A 27,992-nucleotide genomic window follows, 5' to 3' on the forward strand; every position below is an offset into this window, starting at 1 on the left:
ATCCTATGTTCACTGCAGCATTATTTACAACAGCCAAGACATGGAAACAACCTAAGTGTCCAACAAAGGATGAGTTGATGAAGAAGGTGTGGTGCACACACACACACACACATGCACACAGAATGGACTACTACTCAGCCATAAAGAAGAATGAATTTGCCAATTTGCCTCAACATGGATAGACCTAGAAGGTGTTATGCTAAGTCAAGTAAATCAGATGGAGAAAGACAAATACTGTATGATTTCACTTATAAGTGGATCTGAAAAACCAAAACAAACAAAAAGAACAATACAAAACCAAACTCATGTATATGGAAAACAGGCTGATGACTCTCAGAGGGGAGGGGAGTTGCAGGGCAGGTGAAATGGGTGAAGGGAGCCACTTGTATGGTGATGGGTGGTAACTAGACTTGGAGATGATCACTTTGTCGTGTACACCAGTTGAATTAAAATGTTGTCCACCTGACACTTACATAATATTATACACTGATGTCACCTCAAAAAAAAAAAAAAACCTCAGCAAGTGCTATTTTTGCCCCACACTAAAAAGCACTTTTAAATTAACACAGAACTCCTCATTAACCTCTGTTAACTTACTAAATAGTAAAACTCTAATTGCTTGCAAAGGAACCAGTTTCTCAAAGATGATAAAAGAGACATAAGAATTTTTTCCACATTTAAAATACACTATTCTCATTAGTAGTATTCTCTATAATGGCTCTTATAGGGCTAAACTGTAGTACATGAAGTCACTCACGAAGTGTAACTGATCAGCGCTCTGTTTCCTGACCAGTGGGCACATACCTGTGCAGAGACATTCACCTCACACGTCCTCTCAGAGGCACGGTAGTTGGTGTTGCTCCTGACTGATAGGATTAGATGACTCATAGGCCTTATTGGGCCCTGATATTAAAGGGCTCTGGGGATCACGATGGTACCAGATTTGGTCTATACCCTTGAGGAGTTTGGTTCAGGTGGGGCTTTGGTACCCTCGCTGCACATGGTGCAGCATACCATAGGCACTCAAAGAATCCCTTCAAACTGGAGAAAGAACTCACTCCCTAACCTAACCAGGATCATAGTTTTGAGCATATTATGCCAGTAAATGATGATCATAAGTCTTCTTGTTTCTTCTTCAATACCACATCAAACCTTCCAAGCAAGGCACCTCCATTCCTTTGGCCTTCCAAGCATCCATAATCATGCACTTACCCACAACCCAACAAATGCCAATGACCTTGGCAGGGTGGAAAGAATAGAGCTCCAGATGACACATCAGGTGAATGGAAGACGAGAAGAGGAACAAACACCATGAGTCTATCAAAAAGGGAAACTCTTTAAACAGGAATATGAAACCTGACAGTGACCTCTCGCATCCCACTGATACTTGCTGAGCTTCTTAGAACCTATTTTAAAAAACAAAATAAAAACACCTTGCTAATAACCAGAAAGCACAGTTGGCAGATGTAATAACAGTAGCACAACTAAGAATCTCAACCCTTTCCAGACATATAGCAAGCCAGAAATTCTAAGGGCTGGCCATCACAAAGCCCGATTAAAATTACCAACCAAAGCTGGTCTTCCTGTAGCGCATGCTTCATTTTGTAATGCCTGCTGAGGCAAAAGCATAAAACTATCCCCCAAATAATAAGTGCAGATTCAGGATGATTCTCCATAGATACCCAACATAGCCCCAGTTTCATCAAAAACAGAGAGCTTATGACCCCAAGCATGCACAATCATGTGAAACATTAGGAACCATTTCTTAAAACAAAGAAACTCACTAAATTTAACTTTTCGCTATGATCACTGATAAAAGATATTTTCTGCCAATCCAACTTGATCTGAATACTTTGTGCCTTACTTCGTGGCTTTCATATTTACAGATCATGATTCTTATGCTGTTTCCTAAGAGGTTCTAAAGCCACTAAGTCTGCAAAAAATTATTTTTAAGTGCCTTCCTCTGTTAGAATAGTAAATACACCTCGATAAACTAAAGCAGTACATTTTATGTAACACAGAAAGCTTTTAGAACTTGAAATCTAGAAGACCTGAAAGCAAAAATATCAGCCAATAGTCACTCAAAACTCTTTTGCCCCTGAGCCACTGTTGAACACTGATGTCCAATATCAGTTGCTACTCCCCTGTGCATTGTACTATGGTATCCAGTCACTGATACAAAGCATGCTATGCAGGATAGTAAAACAATGGTCATCTGGTCAGGCAGCCCATGGCTACAGCATCACACTTCCAAAGTCATGACTGTGGACTGCCATAAAATCTAGCAAGGTCACACAAGGGGTTGGGAAGCTTGGGTTTTTAGGAATAGGATTGCTGTGAACTTTAGCTATCTCGCAAGCAATAGAACACCATCAGACATGTTATATAAGTATTTATCTCTTGTCAAGAAGATAGTTGTGGATCAATGAAAACAAATTATTGCCTCAACTAGAGGGGAAAAAACATCTTAAATACCCCCATTGGAGGCAAGAGAGGAACATCTTTACCCTTAGTATAAAAATGATGGATATTCTCTGGAGTTCATTTTCATAGCTACTATGATCACCAAAACAATGGAAGAACTGGAAATATATTTTTTACGTCTGGTTGAAAACGATCTCCCTTGCTCCGTCCTCTCATTCCTGTTACTAGCAAAGAGTGGTTACTAGAGAAGAAACACTTCAGGGTAGGAAAAGAGCAGCAAAGAGAAGCACATGAAGCAGAAAACACAACAAGGGAGTCAAGTTCAACAAGTTCACAGTCCCTGGGTATGTGTAGATGGGTTTCTTCCCAGCTTTAGGAGGCAAGACGGATTTTGAGAAAGGCAAGTACCCGTGGTTTCTGTATGTTCAGGAAATGCAAGTATGAAAGTGAAAATATAAGCACAGAAAATACTTATAAATCATATGTCAGGAGTGGTAACAAGAACATATAAAGAACTCTCACATAAGACAAATGACCCAATTTGAAAATGGGCAAACAATGGACATTTTGCTTAAGAAGACAGACAATGATCACACAAAAGGTGTTTGCCATCATTAGTCAGTAGAGAATTGCAAATTACAACCAAAATGAAATAGTACTTTATACTCACTAGAATGGTTACAACTTAAAAGTATGGAAGTGTGTGTGGTGTGTGTGTGACTGACAATGTTGTCAAGGCTGTGATAAAACTGGAAGCTTCATATATAGCTAATTTCTGGAAGGAATGTAAAATGGTACAGCCATTCCTAGACGTCTACCCAAAGGAAAAAGCATGTTCACACATAGACTTCTGTGCAAATGTTCAGAGCAATCCTATTCCTAACAGCTCCAAAAAGGAAACCTAGATGTGTATTAGTTGGTGAATGGAAGAACAAAATGTGGCAATCCTTACAACAGGATACTGTTCACCAATAAAAAGGAACAAACTGTGGCACACTACAACTCGGCTGAACATCAGAATCTTTAAGCCAGGTGACAGAAGCCAGATGCAAAAAGTATATATTATCTGATTCCATTTCTAGGAAACACTCAGAATAGCAAATCTATGGAGACAGTATATCAGAGCTGGCCTAGGAGGGGACAGAGCAGGAACTTTGCAAATGGGAACTTTTTGGGGTGATAGACCTGTTATAAAACTCAATAGGAGTGATGGTTGCACAGCTCTAAATATCTGTTAAAAGGTATTAAATCATACACCTAAAATGTGTGTCAATTATACCTCAATAAAGTTTTTTAAAAACCCACAAAAATGATGAGAATCCTGTTTTCTTTTACACTTTGGGCAAAAATTCTGGTGAAACTCTGAGGGAAGTTTTTTTTTTTTTTTAATTCCTTTATTTATTCACCACACATTTATAGAGTAATGACCATGTCCTCCAAATGGCTTTGACTTCACCACCACACTAGGTTTAAATATCTGATTATTGGGCCTTTTCCTGTATCCCTAGGAATTTGGCAGTGACCAGACTATTAATCCATGGGCTTGTGAATCAGGGACAAAACAGGGTTGGAACTGACAGAGTGGGAGAGTTCAAGGAATCGGAGCCTCAGGTTGCTTGGACAGTTGAGATACTGTTCCAGCAGGCTGGCAAACGTGGAGAAATAGCGCTCCAGTGCTTCCAGGGAAGCCAAGCCAAGCAGCCTTGCTCACAAACAGTAGGTGCTCGGCACCCCAACACCAGCTCTGAGATAAAAACTCTAAACCCACCGTATTCCCTAACCGAATTCTCCTAACATTAAGCAGGCCCATTAGTATACACTAAGGTCATAAAAGTTAAATGGATTTGTCCAAGCTCTGTGAATGATCAAATTTTGTACATTTGATTGCATGAAAAGGCACTTTGCTTGTCTTGAATTTCTTGTTATTGTAATGCTATTTTTCAATAAGGTAACATTAAAAATTAAGGCTATAAACCTAACAAAGAAATAGAACATATAAAATCTTGTAGGCAAGGAGGGAAAACTGAGTTTTCTTCAATCAAGCCCCAAGTATGTCTAAGAAATATATTATTTTTCTTAAAAGACAAAAGAACTGGAATGTCAAGGCATCTACATTTAAATGTTACATTCTTTTTAGCTGGCATAGTGGCTCTGAAGCTAAAGTGTGGGAGCACGCTGCCCAGGATTGCATACACATGCCCTGCCAATCTAGTGCATGGGAGACCCAAGGGATTTTTCCAAAGTCGAAAGACTCTCAGGATCCATATTCCACCAAACCTGTACATAAGCATGGATGTCAGAATGGGGAGCACTGTAATGAACTGACTATGGATTTCTAAGCCGTCTGCTTTTTCCTTTTTTCTGCTTGAGGACGATCACTAACTGTACTCTTCAAATCGAGACCTCAAAGCATCTTGCCAAAATAAATCCTCATTGTTTTCTCAGGAGGTAGAGCAAAACCGAATCATATCTATCTATTCGTGAACAGAAAATTGAGCTTGAGAGAGCATGGGCTTTTCCTCCCCAAAGACCTTAATGACCGATTTATCTGGCAAACATTATACTGAGCATTGATTCTTTGCAAGTCACAGATGCGTGATGAACACTCTCAAACTGCCAACTTTTATAACTTGAAAGGCCCGTTTTAAAGTTGTGACTCATTCATGAGCCTAAAAATGCTGTATCTGTATGTATGAATCAGACCCTGGAAGTATAAGTTTACAAAGTATTATATTACCATCAACCACAAACTACAAACCCATTGATGAAATGCTTAGAGTTTACTGAGCACCAGCTGAACCTTGACATGGTAAGAAAGCATCTAATTATCCAGTATATTGTATTAAATTGAGGGCGGGCACGATGTTTCCCCAGCACTGCAGTGCACATTTTAAAACCGCCTTTACAACTATTGAAGAAACTGGATCATCAGCAACATGTTTCCAGTTTAAATCAATAGGAAATATGGCATCAATTGTTAGATCTTGAACAGGAGAAGGGCCCTGGGTGAGTATCCTGAAAACAAAGTAAAAATCTTGGATGGCCAATCAAGAAAACCAGCTGATTTAAAAAAATGTAGCTCCTCATTCCATATTCTCTGAAAACTGGCTTAGAGTACATAAAAAAGAAGAACAAATGAAATCTTTTTTGAAATGAGAAACTTGAAAATCAGATCCCAGATCTTTTCAGCCTTCTAAACAGGTTAGCTAGCACATATGGGAACTTTATGTTCAGTTTTATGTAAAATTGTGTTCCAAATAGGGGCAGTCATCTTAGTCACAAAATGGTGACCACCACAGCGCTGAGTTAGCTTCCTGGATGCGAACAACTCCCACTCCGCACTGGGCTTCATTTTACCTTAGTGTGTACAAAACACAGATGATACTCAGGACCCATATTCCGTAGAAAGTTGATGAATACTTTCAAATTCATATATCCTCTATGAATTGGTGCTAAAAGGATGGAAACCTGTGTAGTTAAAAAAATAGGATATTCTCCTAAAGGGCTGTCCTCGGCAACTCCTTTGTAATACTGATGTCAGAAGACAGAACCAATCCTTGTATTAAAAGCGGCTATTTTATAGGAAATGTATGTTGTGTAAGGTTTTACTATAGGGCATAATTTGATTGTTATATTCCACAATATACTATGTCATAATAAAGGAAGTTTCAAGCATTACAGAGGTCATCTTCCAGACAATTTTTTAAAATGCAACATAGAAGACTATTAGTGACAAACTTTTTTTAAAAAATAAAGTCTAACTTGATCAATAGAGAAAATCAAACATATTCTGCAGACCCTGAACAGTAGATTCTAAACACTATTGAAACTCCAGTCCTCAGGTTGTCTTTGATAATTTGAAAAGTAAGTACCAAACTAATTTTTATCTCTTAGTTTTTAGTGATGGAAAGAATTTATTCATGATCCATTTAAAATGCAGTTTAAATTATTAGAAACTACTCAAAACAATTTCCATTGTTTGCTTCTCTGATTTTTCCCCTGTGAAAAAAATTAGTGTACACACTAATTTTTCCATTCTTAAGTCATTTTCAGAAAATTTTTTCCTCTTAGCTAAGGCATACTTAATGCTCTTAGAGATAAGACAATGAAATAAACAGGAACAATAAATTTATTTGGCCACTGTCTTTACCAAATGAATCTTTTCCAGTGACCAAAGAGGCATTTCTAATTTCTTACAGGTTATGACAATGTCTGCTTTTCCACTTGGTACCACAGCCACCAAAGTTCCCAGGCCCTTTCTTCATCCCTTCTTCTTCCACATTCCCAACTTGGCCTCCCTCCCCTACATCACAAAACTTGTAGCAAAAAGGAAAAGAATATATCAGACAAAGAAATACTTCTTCAAATTTTCAAGCTGCACAGAAAGTTAAAATCCCCTTTCCATCTCTGAAACTTAAGCATTGACACATGCCAACTCTGTTTCCCAGAAGACATAGGCAAATAAATGCCCTTCACCCCCCTTTGAAATTCTCAACGCACGTTTCACCTACTAAATGATGTGAGAACACTTACAGTAGAAAAAAATAAAACAAAACGTTTCCTTCGTGTAGCACAGCGCTGGCCCACAGTATTCAGCAGTACCCCTTGCAAAAGAGCTTCCTCAGAAACGTGTCCAATGAGGCACACTTTGGGTTGAACACTCACCTATGCTATCTTTACAAAGTCAGTGAAGCCTCAAAAGGTGCAAGTCAAGATGGGAGAATTCCTAAGTTTCAGAACCCCAAGCTCCAGAGTTCAGAGTTCCTCTAAGACATAAATGTTCCTGAAGTTTCTTCTGATACTGGATTAAATGCCTTAGCCTACGTCCACATGAACAAGAGATCACTACAGCACCAGGCCACGCTTCGCAGGCTGCTTCGGAACAGTGTTCTTTCCAGGCCTGATGTCCACCTCAGCACAAGGCCCAACACAAGGTCAAGCCAGAATCACACAAGGAGGGGGCAGTGTTTCTGTAACAGCCTCCTCCTGACAAATGTAGGCCACAGAAAATGCCAGATACTTGCCACTCTGCTTCCTCGTATCATTCACACACACACACACACACAAGGAAGAAAAGAAAAGGACAAGAAGAGTTTTTCTTACTTGTAGGTAAATCAGAGGTGCACAATCCGCCAGGGAACGTAGTCCCACAGCCTCCTACAGGATGCCCCCTCCTCAGTAGTGGAGAACATTTTCCAGAAACCTCTATATGTGATGTGCTCGGTAAAAGGAAAGTGACAGGTTTTCAAAACAAACTTTTCCAGAAAGCCAGCTGTCTTTCTCAAAAGCTATCTCCCTTAAAAAAAATCTTCACAGACTTATACTAGTTAACTAAGAAGAGATCTTCTATCATGTGCGAATCCCCTTTAATAAGGAGAAAATGTTTGGACAGACCAACGATGGACCTGGTGGGGTTCATTCAAATCCAAATTCCAAACCAAAGAAATAGGAGACTTGTGTGTTAGATTAAGCACTGAAATGTCACAGGAAGGAAGGAAGGGATGGAGGGATGCAGGGAGGGAGGGAGGCAGGCCAGAAAATAAACACCTAAGAAAGTATAAGATGTGGAAAACACATTCAAAATCAACATTGTGAAGAACAAGGCAAATTTTTTTTGTATCTCTGTATCTCACAAGTCACAATGTGGAGATTTTGTGCAGCAAAATGGGAAGTTTCATGAGAAACAAAAAGTGGAAAACCTTTACTATCACAATGCTGGTTCATGATTTTTTCTTTCATAGATTTGTACACTTAAACCTTTTGAAGAGGAAAGCTTATCACTTCATTTAATTTGCAATGAAGAAACTAAGAAAAAAAGTGAGCTGGCTAGCCTGAGGACACTTGGCCCCTAAACTGCCTAACTGGGACTAAATCCCAGTGTCCCAATCCAGAGCCTGCTCTCACCCTTCGCCACCGTGCCGGGGATTTGTTCCACTTCAGTAACTGCTGGCTACAGACTTTCAGTCTTGATATGAAATGGACACATGTCACTGTCTAGTGACCTTTTATGAAAGCAGGAATGGTCCATCACCTAACAATCTCAGCATGTTAAAAAACACACATACTTTGGTCTGTTAAGAAGATTTGGCACAGAGGTTCTGCATTTAGTGACAATGGGTTAACAGCTAAGATGAACCATTTTTGAAGAGACAATGCATGGCATGTACATAATTTTGAGGCTATTTTATTTAATTGGCCTTTGGGAAGTGATGCACTAGGAACCCCCCTTCCCTCACCCCCACATAGATGTACACATTGTTAAACTATGCTTTTGTTATGTTGTCATGCAGAATTTTCTTTTAAAAGTTATTTTCATAAACGAAATAGGCATATCAACTAAGGTTTCCATAATTGTTCTTCAAACTTTATAGGTGTATCTGCTCCAGAAAATATCATTAGCCCCTAAATACTATGATTGCTAGGAAACATTATAAGAGTCTACCTTTCTTTAAAAAGAAAACTTTAATTCCCTCAGATGCTGTATTTATGTAGAGAAGTTCTAAAAAAGGTTTAGGTGCTTAATATTCAAAAGTAGTCACTACAGAACAAAAGCAGGTGGACTCAATAAAGAACTTAGCCTCAGCTCCCTCCCTAGATGCCCTTATAATGACGATAAACAATTTTAAAACAATAACAAATTGTAAACCCATAAGGATAACAAGAATGAGTGACAAGGAGCACCTGTCACTTTGATACGGAAGGTGATGTCCCATGCCTCCCACCCCAACTACCCCAACAGCAGCCCAGAGTTGAAACATTCTAGATTTGTACAGAAAGGTTCAATCTTCTCTTAAATATGAGCAGACAGCTATAGTTACCTAACCACTTAAGGAAAGCTTCTAAAATGGAAGGCAAAACAAACAGAAAAATGAATCTTTAACAAAAAAATACGCAAAGAGAAAAAATTTTGAAAATTATCATTAACACTCCAGAAAAATAAAATAGTATATTGAAGAAAGAAAAGCATATTTTTTAAAAAATGGGCATTTAGAGATAAAAATGAGACACTGGCAGTTAATATTTATAAAAGAAGAAATAAAATCCCAACATAGAGTTTGAAAGATAAAATTGAAGTTCTCTTTCATATATGGAGCAAAAACAGAGATGGAAAACAATAAGAAAGACGATAGGAAAACTAAAGAACTAATGTGGAAGCCAATATCCACATAAAAAAACACAGGAACAAAAATCACTAAATAATTCAAGAAAGTCTCTAAGAACTGAAAGACATTAATTCCAAGAGTGAACAGATCTGCTAAATTCCCACCACACTCAATTAAAATAGATTCACACCAGGATATATCCTTGTGTAACTTTAGGACATTGATCCTAAAAGCCAGAAAGAGAAAGCATCAAAAAGTAAGAATAGCATCAGACTGCTGGACCCTGGATGCTGGAGGCAAATAAATCTTCAGTATTCTGAGGGAAAGTGATTTCTAATCTAGAGTTTTATATCCAGCCCCATTATCAACTAGCATGAGAGAAGAATAGAGATACATACTAAAGGTCTAAAAAAATATCCCTTATCCACCACCTTTTCATAGAAGCTACTGAATGATGAATTCTGCCTAAAGGAATAAATGAATGAGGAAAGAGGGAGAAAAGGAGTTGAAGGAAAAGGGCATAACCACATACAAAAAAGGCAAAGGAAATCCCAAAAAGGATGGAGAAGCAGGTCAGAAAGTCACAAAAATAATTTCTTCAAGGTAAAACTGATAGATTGCCCAAAATAAATGAATCTAATAAAAGGATATTTACATCATGTGGGAGAGATCAGAGATTACTTTGTGGTAAGTACATAGAAAACAAAACAAATAAAAAAGAAAGCTAAGCAAAAAAAAAAAAACAATCTGCAAGAAAGGCCAAGTGAGATTATAATCTACAAGTGGTATTTTAAACTATATTGTTCAACTACAAATGTAATTCACATGGTCATCATAATGTTAACATGGAATACAGACTATAGTGATTTTACATCACAGATGAAAATTCTAGATTTAGCAATGTAAGCACATCATTGAGAAATATGGAAAATGATCACCAAAGAAATGGCTAAAAGAATTTAAAATGACTGCTTCTGGAAAGCAGAAATGGGGAAGGCGTGGTGTGGGTTGGTTTTGCAACAATTTTCATACAGATATTTTTCTTTATTAAACTATCTGTGTGTGTGTGTGTGTGTATATATATATATATATATTTGATTTTTAAAAACTAAATTTAAAAAAATCTAGTTAGTACAAAGACCAACATCCTAATATTTAGCAGCTCTATAAACTTCTAAATTGTTCCTATCTGACTACTGCTAATTTCTACTTCAATTTTCTTAACCAAGGTCACATGAGGCTCCCCCCTCATTGATAGTTATTATTCCCCCTATTTATGTAACAAGTCTATTTGTATTTGTTTGCTAAATGTCAAGGTTAGCATCATCGATGCTAGAACTGATTAATTCAGACTCACTGAGCAGCACCTGAATTCCGAGAATGTGTGTCTAGCTCTAGAACACAATAAAACCAAAACCCACTGCCCCCTTTCACTAACTGCAGAGAATTCAGTAAAACCTGGTATTATGCCTATAAGCCTCCCTATCGGTAACCACATGAACACTATTACAAACAGGCACTACAATCGACAAACCACTTTGAGATATTCACTAGAGTTCAGACACCCTATTTCACCAATTTTCCACTGGGCTGAGGTCTTAGTAATCAACACAATAACCAATGAGGCCCCCAAATGATTCAGTATTACTGGTAAGCAAACATTTCTGACAGAAGTCTCTTAGACAATGTATAGGTCTCCACATGGTAACACAGATTGTGACGGCAGCCCTCTGTTGAAAACCGATCAAATTAGAAAGAAAAATACATAATCATCAGGGCATTGCTGCAGGCAAAAGTCATAAGGAAAGCGGCCCTCATTTAAAGCAGCCCTTTGGAGAATCCACAGTTTTCAAGAGTGAGTCACTATGTGCCTCTAGCCTGAAACGTATTCTCTCTCTCACTTTCCAGGACACCACATGGCAAATTACGTTCTCAGGAAAAGAAACAAACTTACCTTTCACAGGCTCGGACAGTCCACGCGGCAATTATCCATAATGAGATACTAAAAACCAAGAGTACCGTTCCTGGGCATATAGTCATTAAAGTCTTCATAACAAAACGCGTATTGAAGTTTATCTTATTAAGCGCTCCAATGCTTCTAGAGGAGGCGTCAGTAAAAAGTTTGCTATGTAAAAGCATGACTCTGGCAATCAGATAGAGTCTTAGGAACATTGGTATAGATAAAATAATATCCACGTCAGCGGTGGTTGTGGATGGGGCATAGGAGAAGGCAAGCCGGGCCGTCCATGTGAACGTGTAATTCCCAGGTATGGGATGAATAGCACACACCAGTATTTCCAAGCAGATGAAGAAAATACGCTCATAAGTCATGGCTATTCTCCAGTCATCTGCTCCATTGTCCACCATGAACAACTGAAAAAATAAAGTAGAGAATCAGCTTCAGTATGGCATGAATGTTCTACAAGTGTTAGTGCAGGTTTTTAAAATACATTAACAGATGACTTTCAGCAATCTTGGAGAGCTAAAGGTTATTGCTTTTAAACACTAGCCAGGTATGCTATTTTTTGAAAATGGTATTGGTTCAGAAGGAGGACTTCATTTTAGAAAAATTAAAATTCAAAGCTTGCTACACAGGAGCTGAAATTATTTTGGATCCATGCTCCTGGATAATCACGGAAGTAATATCATTTTAAAATAAGGGGTGTGAGCCTATCAGTAATGCACCTGCCTTAGATAAAGTCAGAATGGATTTGCCTTATAACAAGTTGTCCTCTGAAAGGGTCTGGATCTAAACCCTGATGCAGTTCTAACTATATTCTTTGTGAAATCTATTTACTGTGCCTCTGCAGTCAGCGATGTCCTATCATGCAGCTATGCATGAGTGTCCTTACAGGAAATCTTGTTTGTGGCTTCAAAGAGAAATGCACAGGAGGCCACAGATGAACGTGGCATGGACACTTCTCCCAGCTTCCCTGCTGCTACACAGCTACTCTTCTATCTCTTCTCCTCTGTCTCCCTTGGCCTTCCCTTGGATTATTAATTTGTTTTCGATTGTTCTTTCTTAATAAAGACTCCTTTTGCCTATTTTTTGCACTACAATGAAAGAAAAGAAAAAGGAGACTGATGATAGATACGTAAATAGATACACTGGTAGACAGATAAATAGACAGATACATACAACATAGAGAATAAAAGAGACAGAAAGGAATGTTTCCTGTCTTCCCTGGCTTTTCAGTAAACAAGTCCACCGGGCTCAGGCCGTCCATAAACAACCAGAGGCATCTGGAAATGCATGGTGATATTTCTGACTGGCAGAATGACTCGTGGGGCCTACTGGCATTGAGAGCCAGGAAGCCAGGGGTGCCCGATGGGCTGCAATTCTGGGAGCCCCAAGCACAAGAAAGACCAGTCTCCCCAGAACGCCTATAGTGCTTCCCTGCTGAGGAAGATGACATATTCTTTGCCTTTGGTAAGTAGCCTGCTTAACGAGAGCATGATATGAAGGCAACCCAGATGGGAACGATACATCCTCAGGAAAGTGAATCACAGAGGAGGCTGGCAGAGCAGGTTTGCACTACGGCTGGATTCTACGTACTCTGCTCTTTCAGAGTCCAGAGAGTAATTTTCCCACCATGTGGATGGGTACAAATTCCATTCCAGCTTAATTATTCTGCAGTTCATAGCTACTTGGCGTGCTATTATTCAAACACTGCCAGTAACGTTACTTTGCAAGGATAGGAATCTGAGGACAAAGATCACTTCTTTCTGCAGCAGAATCTCTCGTCAACATATCAAAATGTTACCACATTAAGTTATGGCAACATACTGGTGTTAGGTATGCCCTTATCATAACTTTTCATCCAGGGACCTTATGGTGTTTGACAAATGCTAATACACAATAAAAATCATGTTTCCCCAGGTTTTGATAAATAGATGATAAATAAAGCAGGTCACATTGGCTACAGAAATATTCTTATTGGTCTCACCTCTTTCACTATTACATTGGCATAAAGGAACTCAATAATAAAGATGTACAAAAGATCATATAGGAATAGTGGTAGAAGGCTTCAAGACTTTATACCAGTGAGAGTTTACTGGGTGCCTCTAAAGGAATGTGACCCCAAAGTCCTAAGATGTTTACATCCAAAAGAATGTGTCCCTCAAACTATATTTTGAGATACTGTATTCATCAAATATGCTGTCACTGCCCCTCCTAGAAACAGCTATCAGGGCCTCTTATAAGTCACATAAGAAAAACAGTACCGTTATTTAAATCCACATTTCCATTTCTACCGAAAATGGTCATATCCAGTTGGATTGTCCACTTTCTTCACCAAACCTGGCACTGAATGACTTGGCAAAAGATCGAATGCACCCCTGCAGGGCTAAGAGCCCTCAAGACCTGGGTAGCCAAAAGCTGTGCCTGAGAGCGAGAGCTGCTCCTAGACAGGCCTCCCCACACCACTCTGGGCAACAGCGGCTGCCACGCGGACTCAGGACTTCCCAGGGAACTGCGGAAGGAATGCCAGCGAGAGGGCTAAGTGCCATACGTGGCTTACGGAGAGTCACAAAGAGGCTCCTACCTTCCCAGGGCTGGCCCTCCTTCCGTCACACAGCAGGACTTGATTCCTCTGACCTCTACTCTTTATCTCGACCTCTCTTCATCGCCTCCTCTGCTCACTCCCCTAAGTAGACTGGTTCTCTCCTTCCATTCCCATCACTCAGCCAAGAGCCCACGGGGGTGAGCAGCCTCCTCCTTTCCCTTCTGCTGGGCCTGCCCAGGTAACCTCTGACCTGGGCCCGGACGTCCAGCTGCTGCAGGTGGACTGGGGTCACCCTCGCCTGTGCCTCCCAGCTCAGCTGAACCCTCAGCATCGTGGACGACGGCTCCCCGTCCTCTGGCATCTGCTCTGACCAATCATCTTCCTCCTCAAGGGCCACCTTTCCCCCAGCATCAGAAATACCCCCTATTTTACACTTCAGCCAGACTGCCCTACATCTCACCATTTTCTCCTTGTTTCCCTTGTCTTTTGCTCCACCTGTCTACAGCAGTGTTACACCCAAAACCAGTTCTCCAGCATTGAAAGCCTAGTTCCTGGGCTTCCTCCCTCTCAGGAGAGTAGACAGCAAGTTCAAATCCCTGCTGTTCACTAAAAACACAGGAACACAAATAAACAGACCCCCCACTGGCTCTGGGTCTGTCCCAGGTGGTGGTCATTTTCTCAACTACCTTTCATCCCCCAACATGCCCATGTGGCTTTGTCCCCATCACCTCTCCAAAGCTACTCTTGTTAAGGTCGGCAAAGACACCTGAATTATTAAATCTGGTCCTTAGACTTTAATTTGCATGTTAGTCGATCTAATATTAATCACTGCTCCTTCCTAAAAAAGATCTTTTCTCTTGGTTTCTGTGACATACTGCTTTTCTCATCTGTGGCCACGATGAAGGATCCATCTCAATTTTCTTTGCAAACCACCTCCCTCCTCCGCAGTTAAGAGGCCCTGCTGCACTGAGGTCCATCGCCGACCTTCTCTGACGGCTCTTTCCTGAGCGATCTCCTCATGCCTTCTATCTCCACTAGCAAATTCCTCTCCTCCATCCTCATTTAAAATAGTGAACAAATTTTAAATTACACAATCTATATTGGGTAATTTAAAAGGAAAGCCTTTTAAATCTGACAAAGACCCCTGAGCCATAAGAGGAACATGGATGCGTTTGGCTACATTAAACTTTTGTTTTCTGCACCTAGCCAAAACTATGGTAAAGAAAGTAAAAAGGCAAACACCAAACTGGGGGGAATATGTTCACAACTATTATATTATATATTATGTGTTATAATTATTATAATATTATAATATTACATATAATATATATTATATAATCCCTCTACTGTCCAGATTAAAACCAGTCCAACACCCATTCTGCAATCTGGTTTTCTGTCTTTTTCAACCTATTACCCCTTTTATAATTCCCTCTGGTTGAAGCTCCTGGAACTCATGACCCTAATCATGCCTCCAAGCCTTTGGACATTCTAGAAAGTCTTTCTGTCTAGGAAATTCTTATTCGTTTAAGAAACTCTGCAATTACTTCCCTTAGGATACTGTCCATGCCCCTGCCAAATCCAGAAACTTCCTCCTTTGTTCCACCGATATCAATGCATGTGCCTCTTATTGATGCCACCCCAGAGGACGACAATGGTTTCTTTGTAAGACTATCACCTCTACTTGTCTGTGAGGCTCCTTGAGGACAGGAACCACATGCAGAGAATAAGAAGCACTTCTTAAATGAACTGCCTTGTTATTTCTCATTAAATATTGACTATCCTAATCAATGGGTAGGTCCTAATGTTAATTAAATATGCTCATAGAAGATGAGAATACCATAGCACAATGCAAGTGAAATAAATCTGTCATTTTTCTAATTTGTAGAGAACACATCCTGCTAAATGCTAAGTAACTGCAGCAGCATAATTTTGCAATTCCATAGGAAGTCAAGATCGTGTTCTTCTTCAGTAACATTCCCAGAAAAATTTTCTATCACATAGAAAATGAAAACATTCTAAACATCAGATATTCAACAACTGGTTCTATGTCAAGTATTAAAACCCAACTGCAGAAATACCCCCATTACATTCCATGTGATTGATATAATGCATACAATCTGCCTTAAGTTCACTTGTGGGGGAATTTGCAGCATCAGAATTAAAACATCCTCATTAAAACGTCCTTATATTCATCTTTCATTTGAAGGTTGATAAGAGAAGAAAGATTATAGGGCAAAAGCATGGCAGTTCAGTCTACTTTAATCCTAGAGCTACGGCTTATGGTCTTCACCAGAGGTCTAAAGTAATGGGCAGGCGTAACACGGAATATGCCCCACAATATATCCTACCACAAGCCTGAACTTTCCAGTGCAGCTGTTTTACATTTGCTCAGATACCCCAAATATAATATACTTCAAGCTCACTGTCCAAGATGAATCAGCAAGAGAGTCATCAGCAGGACGGACAAAGGTCTGCAGTCTAGTGGGAGAGCCATGATCGGGTCACCTGCTGGCATGGGGACCTCTGCTCAGCCCAGCTGCCTTCCACATGTGTTTTTCCTCCTCAGTAAGGCTGCAAGCTCCGTGGTCTGATCCAGGACAGTGTCTTACACATCCTGGGCTTTCTTTCTGGTAAAGAACTGCAGGCAGTGCTCAGCACAAAAATGGTGCTCAGAAAATACATACTGAATAAAATAATTTTAGTCATGTATTAGTTAAGAAGTATACGTAGAATAGCCAAGAAAACTCTGAAAAAAAAGAAGACTAACAGGAAGAAGCAGCCCCAATAGATTATCCAGCAAATTAATAATTAAAACCATGCCGCACTGGCACATAAAGTGAACATAGCAAAAGTCCAAGACAGACCCAATACACTGGGAGGTTCACAGTATTATAAAGGCAGACAATCACATCAGTGGAGAAAACACAGTCTATTGAAAAATGATTTGGGGACAACTAAATAGCCGTCTGGAGAAATATACAGTTGAGCCGATGGCTTATACTAAATGTATCAAGACAGATGCCAGGCAGATGACAGGTTTACATAAAATGAAACTATTAACATATGAGAAGTCAGGCAAGAATTATTTTGTAAGCTCACAAAAAAAGGAAAGCCTTTTGAATCTGACAAAAGCCCTTGAGCCGTAAGAGGAAACATGGATGCGTTTGACTACATGAAACTTTTGTTTTCGGCACCTAGCCAAAACTATGGTAAAGAAAGTAAAAAGGCAAACACCAAACTGGGGGGAATATGTTACAACTAGTATTACAAAGGACAAATTGTCACAAAGGACAAAGTGCCTACAAATTCTTAGTAAAGAGGCAAGCAATTCACCAGAAAGTGAACAAAAGACACAGACAACAGATCATGGAAAATAAACTAAAATTGGCTTTCTTATACCTATTTTTTTTAAAAGAGATGCTCACTCTCAATTATAAGAGGAAAATGTCATATTGAAAAAGACCTGAAAGTTTTACAATGCAATATGCTAGGGAAGGGGAAATGAATATTCTCATAATTGTAGGTAGAAGTACGATTTGGTACAGCCCCTGGGAAGGGCAAGTTATCAGGCTGTAAATGCAAATACTTGATCAGGCAATTGCATTTATTTACATGAAATTTGTTCTGTCAGTATATTTGCACATGTGATAATGAGCACCAATGATCATCTGTTACAGCATTCCTCTTACATTTAGCGAAAAACTAGAAATGATTTAAATATTCACTAATAGGGAAGGGAGTTAAACAAATTAGGGACATCCACAAAATAGAACAGAATGCCATTAAAAAAATGAGGAAAATTGTTATATACTATTTAAAAAATGGTCTAGAAAGTAACTGAGTTAAAAAAAAAACCCACATATGTTACTACTTGTGTAGTTCTGTTAAGGAAGAGAACATACATTTGTATTTGTATATGCACAAAGAATTTCTGTAAGAGTATTCTAGAAATAAATGATAAGTGTTCCTTAGGGGAGGTGAACTGAGCAGCTGGAAATCAGAAACAGAGGGGAAACTTTTTGTTATATAATCTTTAATATATAATTACATAATCTTTTTTACTTTGTGAAACCATGTGTATAATTAAATGGAAGTTAACAACAAAAACAAGGGGAAATAATTGTTAAAAAAAGAGGAAGAGAAAATGAGAATGAATGAGGTCATTACACATTTGAATGCATCGTAACAGGTAGCTTTCATGTGCAAAGCTGAAAAATGAGGAGGTGTTAACTGACACTCACAACCACAACCTACAGAGCCATAGATGCTTAATTCAATTTATATCTAAAACATTCTCCTTACTAAGGCCAAACCTTGAACCATTGCATTACATAACTGCTTTCAACAGCAAGAACAAAAATAAAGAAGAGTTCTTAGTTAACCTTTAAACCAAATAATAGATAACACCGAGCTCTTGTTTTCATTCAGTCAGTGGAAACTCCTGTTTGTAAGGTCCTGTGGATACAAGATGAAAAAGGCTTCTCAGTATTTGATGAGGAAGAGAAGTAAAAAGTGAATGATCACAGCACCTGTGGAAATTGCCATACCAGCAGCGTGAGGACACAGAGGAAACAGAGAGGAGGGCCGGGGAGGTGACATCAAGGAATAGTTCCTGGTGCCCAGTTTTCCCTTCCACAGTGGTGGCCTGGACTCTCCCTATAACTCAGGACTGTGAACTTCCAACTTCAGTTCTGCCATATTTGGTTGATAATAGCCCAAAAGAAAATGCACAGAAATGTGTTCATGAAAACAAAGGCCCCTTCCTTAGAAACCAGCTTTCGGGTGAAAGAGAGCTGAAAAGCCACCACACAGGCTAGCCAAAGGATGAGGTTGTCTGTATTAAGGCATGGCCAAGACTCAGTCAACCACGCAGTGAGACAACAACTGCCCAACCTGGTCAAAGGACAGAGGAAGAGAGAAGACGTTTCAAGAGTCTCACTGAGATCTCCTCCAAGACCCTCAAACCCAAAACTATAGGAGGCAAAAACAGAAGCCGTGTTCAGCATTCCTATGCAATGTCCAGTTCTGAGCAGCACTGGGAATAAACAAGCAAAGTGGATGTTTGTCACTCCCCGACACCCATCCTGTGGCTTTTCCTGGCTTTGGAGCCTCCTGCCCGTTCCAGCAGCCCTGTGCACTCACGGTGTCCTGAGACTTTTCTACATCCAAGGAGAAGGATTTCAAAACTAATGCAGTGAAGTATTAACCTCTGAATCGCTAAGTCCTCGCTGCACAAAGGGCACCGAGGAAAGAACTTGCCTGCAATGCAGAAACCAAAGCTCAGGTTTCAGATATTCTAACTTGGTACACGACCTTGGGAAGTCATTTAAACTTTACGGACCTTATTTCCATCTTCTCTAAAATGGATCATGTTATTTGCTGTGTCTGAAAGTGGTTGTAATGATGACACAAACACATATACTAGGTTGTGGACAACACTGGGAACTGGCCAGTCCAGTTCCATTGCCATGCCTCTCCCCTTGCCCATCTCCATGACAGAAATATCTCCTTTTCCAGGCTATCTTGCAGGTATGCATAGCCATGTGATGCAGTTTTGACCAGCGTCATAAACAGAGGGCTGCAGACAGGCTTATTAGAATGTCTTTGCTTTTTTACTGAAAATGACATCTGGCTGGCATAGCCCTCTTCCTTCCTTCCTCCAACCCTAAACAGAGGTGATGCCTGGGTCTGCAGCAGTTATCTTGTGACCATGAGAAAAAGGCCCAAAGTATGCCAGCCTGGACATTTTAAGTCACTGGTCAGTAACCACTTAAACCAGGAAGCCACTGTGAGCTGGGTTTTTTCTTAGTTGAGCAGCTAAAAGCATGCCAACATTTAATTTAATGCACCTTAAAGTGCTGTGTGAAGGTCTGTAAGAGATAAAGAATAACTATCAGCTTAAATGTCTTACGGAGAGAGCAGCTGACAATTCAAAAGGGATGCATCTTAAATATTGGAATTTAAAGCACAATAACTACTGTGAGATGGAGTTATTTCTGGGTGGGTGGCTTTGTTCATGTCTTTTAAATATCAACCAACTGCTCAGAATATCATGTAGTGTGACTCATAGGAAACACACACACATTTTGGAGCCAGAGAAGCTTGGATTTAATTTCTGGCCACTAACTAGCTAAATGGTTTTACACAAGATATTTAATCTCTCTAAACCTCAGTTTGTTCATCTATAAAAAACATTAAAATAACATCAACCTTGTATGATGATCATGAGGCAACAACCCTCTCTGCTAACCCTAGAAGTGACTCCTAGAATAAGTAATGGCATTTCACGGACCCCCTAGGAAGGCAAATACATGAATTAATAAGCGCTAAATTGTGATATGAAAATGGGAAAATGAATCATGAAAGAGGAGGAAGGGAATCTGGTAAAGAAAGAGCGAAGTCAGTGTTGCAGGCATTCTTAAAACTGCAACCGTACCTATTTTTGAAAGAATGCTTATCATTTGCACAAACTATGAGTTTCTGAAAATTCTCCTCTTGTGACTTAGACAAGAGCTTTGTCTACAGACCAAAATCCTAGAATTTTCTACTGGGGTCCAATGAAAGGTGAGGTATTCATCAACTGATGCTCTGCTGCTTTTAAAGGTTATTTCAAACCTTAACCCCTTTCACATGACTTCTCATACCTGGCCCACACTTTCTGGGGTCCCATTCAGGTGTTTATACATGTTGATGTATTATCAGATAACCGTTCTCACATTGCCTTAGAACTTATGTAATTTGTTTTTAAAAATTACTTATTTGAACTTCTCCAGAAAGATACAACAATTGTCTTTCCTCTTCTGGTTCTCTCAACAGAGGGATGTTGCAGAAAGACTAAAGTATGTGGCTTAGGAAGACACAGATGCTGGCATCACTGACTGCCGCTACTATGAAAAGCAAGGTCAGAGGAAACGAGAAACTGGGATAAAATTTCTCCAGTCAGCTTTTTACTCTTTTTTCATTGACATGCTTATGCTAACTGTCTATACATTCTGGTAAGTGTCCTCAAATAAAATCTGAGAGTTGACAGGGGATAAATCATAAAATAAGCAGGGTGAGTCCTAAAGCCATGAAATAAGTCAACTCAGTTGATCTTCAGAATCTCATAAGAAATAATAACAACTGTATATTTTCATTTTAAGCATTATAGTAATTATTGCTGCATAGCTCAGGTGTATTGTCATCACCTTAGTTATTTTAAGCACTTTAAAAGCTAGCTAAAACTCACTTACATCGTTATCTCATTTGCCCTCATAACAGTCCTATTAAAGCCCAGGCAACTGAAAGAATTTGCTCCTGGTCATGTCCTGAGTTACTGGAAAACCTGGAGCTGAAGTTCAGGTCTTCTAGCATCCACATCATTTGATGGGGGCATCAGGCTGAACTGAAAAGTTGAATGCAAATCAGCTATTTATAAAGCAAATAAACACTTACCCACTGATTTACATTGATTTCTAAAATGTCACACCTTTACCCCTTGATGGTCACAGATGGCAGTAGGTCCTTGGACCTCCTGCTTCCCTGGCAGAAGCAAATACTTAAAATAATTGCACATTATATCCAGTGCCCTCTGGTAGCAGAAATAGACTACTTTCTGGTTTAGGTTTTCTCCAAATTAGATATTTTTCATCCGGAATATTTCTTTAAACTTTGATTGTATAAGACTTCAAGTGGCACACAGTCATACTTGAGATGAAATTTCAAAGCCGTTTTAAAGTGTGCTTAACTTGCCACACGTTAATGGACCCAGGTGCTGCTCTAACCTGCTATGCATGTAATTCAAACAAAACACAGGATCACTCAAGAAGAGAGATACTATGATCATCCCCATTTTACGAATGAAGAACTGAGGCTAAGGGTGAAGGAACGAGCTGGGGTTATATAATAGTGAAGTCTGGGGCTGGGCGATGAACCCAAGCGATCCAGCTTCAGAACCTGTGTCCATAATAAGTATCCTGCTGCTCATCATATCTTAGCCAGTTATAAGACCATCTTATGAAGAACACACAGAAAATGCAATGATAATGTCAAAGAAGCCCATATGCTTTTGACATATTTGGTTATCTAGGGCCCTGGCATTCAGCAAAGGAGAAACAAAGAATATACAGTGGGGAAGGGAATACACATTGAAGAAAAAGAACTCTTACATTTGGTGATCAGTTGTAGCAGAAAGTATTATCAGAAGAGGAAAGAGGGACACACAGAAACACACAGCAGACACAAGGTCTCAGAAGACTCAACAAACTTAACTCTTTATTAGAAGACCAAACTATCTGATACACCTCGGTCACCAAAAACACATCTCAGCTTTACAACACAATGCAAAAATCTCATGTTTTCAATAATGGTGCTGACTTTTAACAAAGGCTCCAGGAGACAAGTGATCCTCTTTTTGAAGGCAGAGTTGTAGGGAATTGGGATACCTATGTCTAGATTTTAGAAATGTTTCTACCCCAGATTGTTAAAATAAAAATGGATGTGAAATAATTGATCATGATCTCTTTTAAAGTTCTAAAAGAAAGTAAATGTCAACCTAGAAGACTACACACAAGTAAATTATATTTCAGGGGAAAGAAACAGTGAAAGACATTTTAGACACAAAGATTAAGAGCAGAAGTGGCTGCTAGAAAATGTGCTACCTGCAAGAAGAAAACAGGACCCAGAAAAGAGAAGCTAGAAGAGTGAATGAACAAGTGGGCAATGCTCGTAAGTATAAATAAAATGAGCTGTAAGTAACTATCATCAGCAGCATAATCATAATGACTAGTCGGGATGGGGTTGGAAAAGCAAGACATGAATAAAATCCTGACATCAGTAATACAGATGGGGGAAAAGAGAGGTTAGAATGAAGTCTTCCAAGGGTTGTATATGATAAGGAAAAAGGACAGAAATTCTAACTTCAGACACTTTTAAATATACTTATTTGCTAAAATTTAAGTATAACCACTAAAAGGTGAGAAACAATTGTATAACATCTAAGCTGTTAGAGGAAAAAAAAGAATTTAAAAAAATCCTCATATCACCCAACATAAGAAAGGAGAAAGAGAAAGACAGAAGCAGTGAAAAAGCATTATGAACTCAAAACAAATGTCAGAAATAGGTCCCTAAGTAACAGTTGCTATAATTAATGTAAATGAACTAGACCATCCAAAATGAAATGTTGAGCGAAAAAAAGCAAGTTGTAAAATAATAGGCACCGCAGAGCCTCTATGTGAGATTCAAAGAACTAAAAATACTAAAGATGGTTTATGAATGCACTTACATTTAGTGAACAGATAAAAGCATGGACTGGAAGGATGCACACACAATTCTGAATGGCAGTTGCCTCTACAGATGGAAGGAGGAAAATAAGAATTAATAGAAAATGAAGAATATTTCTTTTCACTGTACTTTGTTTTCAGATTCCACATTTAAGTGAAATCATATGGTATTTGTCTTTCTCTGCCTGGCTTATCCCACTCAGAATAATACTTTCTAGATTCATCCTTGTTGTTACAAAATGAACAAAGTAGCAGTAGGTCCACAGACACTGAGAAGTGACTGGTGGCTACCATGGGGCAGGGCTGGGGTGGGTAAGTGAAATAGGTGAAGGGGATAAAGAGGCATAAAATCTCAATCAAAATACAAATTAGTTATGGGGACATACAGCATTGAGCATACAGCCGATAGTTCTGTAATATCTTTCTATATTGATAGAAACTATACTAGCTGGGGTAAGGAATAAGTACTGTACATAACTTGAATCACTGTGTTGTATATTGGAAACCAATATTATATATCCACTATGTTTCAGTAAAAAAGATTGAAAAAAGAATATTTCAACTTGGGCTGTAATGTTCTTTTTCACCTATGATAAATAAAATTTGGGGGCAAAAAGAAACCAAAAACTCTACAGCCAACAGACCAAAAGGAGAAGGACTTTTTAAATGTCATAGAATCTAGTCCAAGTCTCCCTGGCGGCCAGGGCTGGGGGCCTTCTTTCCTTCCTCATGGACAAAAGGTTCTGTTGGAGTGGAAACCAGTGAGCAAGCTGGGAAAGAAGGGAAGTCACCAGAAGGATTGCTCAAGCTCAACCGCGCAGCCTTGGCAACTGCGAACACATCCCGGGAGCCTGGGATACAAGAGCCCCGAGTCTGAGGCTGAACCACAGGGAAGAATTGTTTCTGTTGCTTTTTATTTTGTATTTTTCTAAACTAAGCCCTCCAAGTTAGTTAGAATAGAGCATCACGAGACACGTTAAACGCTGCCTGGTAACAGTCAAGGTTAAGCAAAGACGCACGAAATTGCAGCTTAGTGTTCAATTCCAAAAACTCCCTATTTAAAGCATTCTACTTTACTATCTCATGGCTGCCATGTGTTGTTACATAGTAATAGTTACTCTCCTGAGTTTAAAAACTACATGACAAAATAGACATGAAGTGGCAAGTCTGTTACAGCTAGCCAGGGCTGGAATTAACTGTAATTAAGTCTGATCTCCAGGACTAGCTCTGAACACCCACACGGTAAGCAAGACCAGTCAGTCAGCACTGGTATTAGTGATTTTTAATAAAACTTGTCAATTTGTACTCTTTGCATTGAAGTCAGACAAATAATCTTTCTAACGGCACCATTAAAGAAGAAATAATCAGAGAAGCCATATTTGTGTTAGATCCATATATTACTCTAATGCTACGGGAAATGACCCATATTCAGGATGTATTCCATGACTGCCAATTGGCCTAACATAAAAGTACTGCACCCTAGAGATAGAAGGTAGAAAATAAGGAAGGTAGAAAATAAAACTTTGCATACTTCTTAAGGAAGGCTCTCTATCGAAAAGAACTGCCCGTCTGGTTGATAAATCAGTGGTGGAAGTGGAGAGTGGATTCTGCCCATGGCAAAAGGATTCTGAATGGCAGAAAGAATGTGTTTTGCTGTCATTTTAGTCAACCAGGTTTTCTTTTACCTTACACACAACATCCCCTCTCTGTTCTTATAATCCCCAGGTGCTTACATCACAACCACAGAGAAGAAGAATGAGAAGGAAATCTCACTCAGTCTTTCAGACAGCAGGAATTTATAAGTTCCATGTTTCATATTTAAAATAGGGTGATGCCAAAATTGATATTGAGGATATGTGATTGTTAAATTGGCAGAGAATACCCAAAAAATCTGAGGCGAAATAAAGAAAACCAATGTCTTATCTGTTTCTACACTCTAAAATTTGGAGAGGTGACAGAAAGACAGAATAGTCTACTATAAATAAGATTTCAACTGAATTCAATGCAACTAATGTTTTGAGCCTGGGCCACACACCAGCCTCTAGTGGAGGCACAGAAATCAGGGCAACAGTCCATGGCGTCGGGGAGCTCCCAACACAGGGGAGAAAAATCTGTGTGAAGAGAAGACCCCGCCACACTCAGCACTGTGATCTTGGACAAGTCACTTCACTTCTCCATATTCCATTTTCTTCAATAAGATAGTAGTACCTCCTTCAGTAAGTTATTATACAGTTCCAAGGTAATCCAAGTGTGACCCCTACAAGAGTCCCCGGCACACAGAAATGGCTGAAAAAATATTACCCATGTGTATTATCATTGTGTTTTATGATAATTTCATATTAGTACTAGCACTATTACAAGATGCTAATAAAGGAGGAGGAAAACTGAGTCAGCCTGAGGGGGGTCAGGAAAAGCCTGCCAGAGAGGGAAGTCTGAGCTAGGTCCAGAAGATGGAAAGTATAGTGGATCCTTGAACAATGGGGCACCAAACCATATCTCCACAGTTGAAAATCCACATGTAACTTAACTCACCCAAAACTCAGGTACTAATAACGCACACTGTGGGCTGGCAGCCTTAATGGTAACATGAGCAGTCGACTAACACATATTTTGTATGTTCTATATATTATATATTAAATTCTTACAATGAAGTACCCTAGAGAAAAGGATATGAAGAAAATCAGAAGGAAGAGAAAATACATTGACAGTACTGTACTATGTTTACTGAAAAATATGTGTACTGTACTATGTTTATTGAAAAAATTCCATGCTTAAGTGGATGTGTACAGTTCAAACCCGTGTTGTTCAAGGGTCACCTGTAGTGTACTCCAGGGAAAGGGGCAGCACACAGGTGCAGAAGGACAAAAGGATGGCACGGTTTTGTCACTCTTAACAGTTGGGGCCAGCTGGGGGGATGTGTGGGGGTGTGCATGTATGCACAGAGGTGGGGGCACAGCGGGAGCTGTTAGTAATTAACGAAGCTGCAGGGGTGGGAAAGATCACATGGCAAGGAACCCTTTCGGCCCTGAGATGGAATCTGGTATTTCTCCCCCCGTATTCACTGTATGCGTTGAAGGTGATCCTCATGGTTGATATCAGTTATATGAATAAAGATAAATATGTATTTGTACATTTCAAGTATGATCCACTACAAGACAAAATTTAACGTTTTATGACTGGGTCTAATTTCTGTTCCTTGTTGTTTAAAGGAAGGGAGGGAGAGAGAGGAGAATGGGAGGGTGGGAAGGAAGGAAAGGAAACAAGGAGAAGGAAGGAAAAAGAAGGAAGCAAACACAGGCAGGCAGGCGGGGGCGAGATCAGGGGCCTGACACTTTATTAACTCTCAGGCTTCTGTTTCAGCAATAGCAATGGGTCGACATTCTGCATACCTTGAATGTTATAAGGTAGAGCATTTCACCACACCAAACTCATTGCACATTTATTAAAACAAACTTAACTAAAACAGGGACAGATCCGTGAATGGAGAACAAACATAATTAACACAGTTTCCTTAATGATTATCCTTGAAACTGAATGACTTCTTTACTCAAACCTTCATAATGTATTTGCCCAGAGAAGTAGACATATATTTAAGATAACAGAAAAGGGATGGCAAACAGGTGTCATACAGGCTGCCATTCACTGCCCCCCTACACTCGGGTGTAGGTATGATGTAGATATGATGTAGATGTAGATATGATGTAGATATGATGTAGATATGATGAATCAATCAAGGTCCTTGCCTACAGCTTTTCTGTGGCTTCAAGAATCTTTCTCAATGTTGTGAATCAGCTGATTGTTAGTTACAAGCAATCATCCCAGTGGAGATGTGAGAGGAAACCTACTTGCCCCATCCAACTAGGGTAATACACGTCTCCTTCCCGAGCAGGCTTTCCCTAGACTACCATGCTGCTTGGTTTGCGGAGTGCTTCGCTACCCTGGGCAGTATGGGAAAGAAGAAGTCGTTGGACCTGAATTAGGGGCCAAACTAGGAATTCCAGAGCAGAGCCCAGGTACAGCGCAGAGGCAGGGTCCACCCAGATTTTATCACAGCCGTCAGCCTTCTCTCCTGTCCTCTACTTCGCTTTCAGGGATAATTGAGTCTTGGCTTCTGTCCCATCACTGTGGCTCTTTCTGAACAACCCCTAGAGACAGAAAAAAAGACTAAGACATACTTTATAGAATGATTAATTATAGATAAAGATTGTTCTCTCATGGTCTCCTTGAATCAACTGTGCTAAACTGAAGGTAGCATAATGGAAAATGCAGAGGAAAGCATCCCCTTCATCTATATGAAAGTAAAGCAAATGTTAGAGCATCATAAGCTTTTGAGAAGTAGTTATTTTGTGGTTTTAACTGACATAGAAAATGATACTTTTCTCATATATTCCAGATATAAGGGTCTTGCTGCAAAAAAGAGAAAAAAAGAACCTCTGAAGTCAGAGATCTGAATGTGACTCTCAGCTTTGCTACTCACTAGCTGAGTAAGAATTTTAATCTTTAAAGATTCAATGAGACAATGTGTATAAATAGACTTAGCCCAGGGCCTGCTCACAGGAGATACATGAAACATATTGGTTATCTGATACATGCTCATTATTTTACCTTTCCAAAGAATAGCTATAAAGCACATGCTTAACAAACCCTGACTTCTCTTTACTATTGCTCACAACTTTCTAGTCATGCTGGTGGTCTTCTGT

General features: G+C 39.5%; 1 protein-coding gene across 5 annotated transcripts in view; it reads right to left on the reverse strand.

Moving 5' to 3' along the window:
• KCNN2 (potassium calcium-activated channel subfamily N member 2) overlaps positions 1 to 27,992 on the reverse strand; it is a 342,851-nt gene that overhangs the window by 85,746 nt on the left and 229,113 nt on the right. For 4 of the 5 annotated variants that reach the window (XM_057490766.1, XM_057490764.1, XM_057490765.1 and 1 more), the window contains one exon: positions 11,482 to 11,900. The exons of the other annotated variant lie outside the window; for it this stretch is intronic. In XM_057490766.1, the coding sequence (XP_057346749.1) occupies positions 11,482 to 11,900 (419 nt within the window). The remainder of the gene's footprint in view (positions 1 to 11,481; positions 11,901 to 27,992) is intronic. 5 annotated transcript variants of the gene reach the window in all.

The sequence above is a fragment of the Manis pentadactyla genome, chromosome 13, assembly GCF_030020395.1.
Source record: "Manis pentadactyla isolate mManPen7 chromosome 13, mManPen7.hap1, whole genome shotgun sequence".
Classification (NCBI taxonomy): domain Eukaryota; kingdom Metazoa; phylum Chordata; class Mammalia; order Pholidota; family Manidae; genus Manis; species Manis pentadactyla.